General features: G+C 49.9%; 1 protein-coding gene across 1 annotated transcript in view; it reads right to left on the bottom strand.

The window, feature by feature from the left end:
- Nucleotides 1-3,843, bottom strand: part of LOC104623972 (phosphofurin acidic cluster sorting protein 1-like) — a gene marked incomplete at its 5' end in the record, with an annotated part of 21,977 nt that overhangs the window by 13,689 nt on the left and 4,445 nt on the right. Inside the window, 1 exon segment of the mRNA XM_010291214.1 lies at nt 160-249. Coding sequence (XP_010289516.1) covers nt 160-249 — 90 coding nt within the window.

Below are 3,843 nucleotides of genomic sequence, written 5' to 3'. Positions count from 1 at the left end.
GCAGGAATCTGTGCTGTTATGATCTGAGCATAGGCAACCACAGGAGGTCCCTCCTCAGAGGTTGCCCCCTTCACACTGAGCGCCCAAAGCTGTGCTTGCCGAGAAATGCCAGGTGAGGGGAGCACCAGGGAGCCCAGGGGACCAGGCAACACAAGGTACCTGCAGTGAGAAGGTCAGCTCCAGCTGAGTCTCCATCAGGCCGCCAGGTGGGAGGACATATTCATTTGATCTCAGGACTCGCTTTGAACCCTACAACAAGATTGGTAAACACACACAGCTAAGCTGGAGCGTCTTGGCCACAGACTCCACTGCACCATACACACAAGTCAATAGTGTTCACAGTCTACAAGAAAAGAGCCAGTGCCTTGACTCTGTCTTGTTCCACCTCACAGAGCCACCTTACACACACCAATCAACTCTTTGCCTGCAGTTTCTCCTGAGCTGCCAAAGGCCCCTTCTCCTTGCCCACCTGCCAGGAAGCACTTGCTCTTCCCAAGCCTGCTCTGCTTAAACTGGCTCCTTGCACCTGGACCTCACTGGACACCGTGGAGGAGGACACAGCCAGAGCCAGAGGGAGCCACGCATACAGCACCAGCAGGGAAAGGAAAGGGTCCCAACACACTGCCTAGCCAGGAAATGGACAGGTCCTGGAGCATATCTCTGCCCCCACAGCAGACAGACCCAGTGCAGACCCCTGCCCAAGCACAGTTGGCGGGATGGCTCTGCTGAGACGAAGGCAGGATGTCCCAGGGGAACAGGGGTACCTCCACTTGCCCAGCTTGTCTCTCAGAAAACTCCTCCTAGTCTTTTTCTCGGGCAACAGTCCTTATCTCTCCACATACACAAATGTTTTTTTTTGCCCCAGGAGGGCAGTAAGAGAGGTACTCTAACCACATGCCCACTCCAACTCTTCCCTTTACTTCTGTCCTATCTTTACTATCTCTACGACTTGTCTGCTGACAGAGACACTGAATGACTTGGGGGATGAAAAATGCTGTCTGCATGCACCAGGCTCTCTTGATCGCAAGGTGGCATGCCTGACAGACCGCCCCCAAAAGGCCCATGCCCACTGGCTGTGTCCCTGCAGGCTGTGGGACCAGCTCCAAGCATAAAATAGCCCATAGTGGTTCCTCACTCTCTCCTGCCTCCCTGTGAACGGGCCAGCAAGCTGAGACATTCATCTAGGGAGGCAACAGGATAGGCCAGTACACCTGTTCTTGCAAATCAGTTATCATAGAATCATAGAATACCAGGTTGGAAGGGACCTCAAGGATCATCTGGTCTAACCTTTCTTGGCAAAACCACAGTCTAGACAAGATGGCTCAGCACCCTGTCCAGCTGAATCTTTGTAGTGTCCAATGTTGGGGAATCCACCACTTCCCTGGGGAGATTATTCCAATGGTTTATTTTTCTCATTGTGAAAAAGTTTCCTCCTGTGTCCAGTCAGAATGTCGCCAGGAGTAACTTGCACACATTACCCCTCATCTTTTCCATGTGACTCCTTCTAAAAAGGGAGTATCCATATTCTTTGCAGACATCCTTTAAAATTGGAACATTGTGATAAGGTCTAAGCCTTCTTTTCTCAAGGCTGAACAAACGCAGTTCCCTCAGCCTTTCTTCCCAGCAGGCTTCCCAGTCCTTTGATGATCTTTGTGGCCTTTCTCTGGACTCTCTCCAGCCTGTCCACATGTTTTTTGTACAGTGGGGAACAAAACTTAACACAGTATTCCAGGTGTGGCCTGACAAGTGCTGAGTGGGATAATGACATCTTTATCTCTGCAGGTGATGCCCTTGTTGATGCAACCCAGCATCCTGCTGGCTTGCTTTGCCACAGCAGCACACTGTTTATTCATATTGAGCTTGTTGTCCACCAGTACCACCCAGGTCCCTTTCCACAGAGCTGGTCCCCAGCTGGGTAGATCCCAGCCTGTGCTGCGCTCCTGGATTATGTTTTCCAAGGTGCAAGACCTTACATTTGTCTTTGTTGAACTTCGTAAGTTTCTTGCTAGCCCACACTTCCAGCCTATCCAGGTCTTCCTGCAGGGTGGCTCTCCTTTCTGAAGTGTCCACTTCCCCACTCAGTTTGGTATCATTGGCAAACATCATCAGGGTACACAGTTGCTTCTGTGAGCACTCCTTAACTTAAACTGCGGGCTAGTGAGCAGATGGGTCAAAGCTAACCAAATAGGCACAGCAATCCAAAGGAACTGGGTGCCACCTCGTATGTTGCCACTTCCCAAGACCTCATTGCATCCCCACACCCTTCCCAGCTTGATCCTGACATGTCATGGCCAGCAGGATCCTAAGTTGGCCATGGCCAGTGACCCTTCAACAACTTAGACAAATCCTTAGATTTAGCTAAGGTTAGATGAAGTTAGAGCCCCCAGCTCTTCAGGTCCACTGCAAATGGGACAGCAGCCCCAGAAGTCATGACAGGAGCATGTAGGTGGCACTGTAAAGGAGACCACACCTACATCCCCTCTGCAATCAAAGAGAATGGCAATGGGCACAGCTGTGTTTCAGCCCCTAGTGAGCACCAAGGAAGCTTGCTGATGGGAACTTCAGCAGGGTCCAGTAAGCCTGGGTGGTGGTCATATAAGGCCTTTCTTGCACCTCCGTTGCTGGTGTTACCCATGCTAGCAAGGAAAAAAACCAAACAACCTATAGAGGGGAGGCAAGAAAGGCCTCCCCATTTTGCAGTGATGCAGCATTACAGTTCTCACTGATACTGGAGCAAAGACAAGCTCTAGCAAAACCCTCATTGGTTTTCAAGAGGCCCAGTCTGAGCTGCCTGCAACATTGCTCTTGGTAACTGTGCCAGGAGTGAGGCTTTCCTGTGAAAGGTCTTCCTAAAACTGAAAAGAAGAGGTGGAGCTCATCCCCTTCACCATCTGTGAGCCTTCCTGGCCAAGGATGCACTGACTCTTCCTTCCTGAATTCTTCTTTAATAAGAGATGATAGGTGGTCACTATGACAGTGACCATTTATTTCACCACATTTACCATGTGCTGTTTGTTGTAAAGGGATTATCCACTAAAGATTCCTTCTTTCATCAAACCACACATACTGGTGCAGTTATTCTTCTTGAAGATGCTATTTCTGGGGACAGAGTTACAGCAAAGGAATGATGAGGACAGCCTGGGTGGCACATCCAGTGAGTGAAGGTTTCATAAACATTGCTGTCCTGTGTGTTACTGTCTTTTATCATTACAGAAGTTACACACCCAGCTCCAGTCCTAGTCCCTGGCTCTCAGTGAAACGCCGGTGCACACCCATGTGACATTGTAAGGATTGGGACAAAAGCTCGTTCATTATCACAATGGAAGCAGAAGGGAGCAGCAGTGGAGATCAGAGACCCCTAAACAGCAGCACCCCTTTTTAGGTCTGGGACAATTCTTTACGTGTGCAATGACCTGGCAGGCTGCACCCTGGCTAAGCTCAAGCCCTAGGAGATACCTGGCCTGTGGGGTCACATGAAGAGAGAGATCATAATGTCTAAGCTCTGCCAGAGGGCCAGCTCCCAGGGCACCAAGGAGCATAGCACTTGGCACATGGGGTGGAAAAAGGGCTAGACATTGTACTGCAAATGTGTGAGGTACAGCCCACTCAGGTAAAGCCACTACCTAAAGTTCAAGTACAGCCTGCAAGGTATGCTAGGTTTCATGAAATGGATGGCACTCACATATCCAGTAGAAAACACCGATCACCTTCAGGAGCAAACCATGACCCAGCAGAAACTAGCATTGCTCCAATTAAACAGACTAGAAACAAGCACCTGGGGGCTACTACCCACCTATCAGCAACAGAGAGTTAAGAATAACTTGGGATTTCTAGTAAAGTTGA

This window comes from Phaethon lepturus, unplaced genomic scaffold (assembly GCF_000687285.1).
Source record: "Phaethon lepturus isolate BGI_N335 unplaced genomic scaffold, ASM68728v1 scaffold7957, whole genome shotgun sequence".
NCBI lineage: Eukaryota > Metazoa > Chordata > Aves > Phaethontiformes > Phaethontidae > Phaethon > Phaethon lepturus.
Note: the sequence above shows the minus strand (reverse complement) of the source record. Positions and strands in the feature narration are given on the sequence as shown.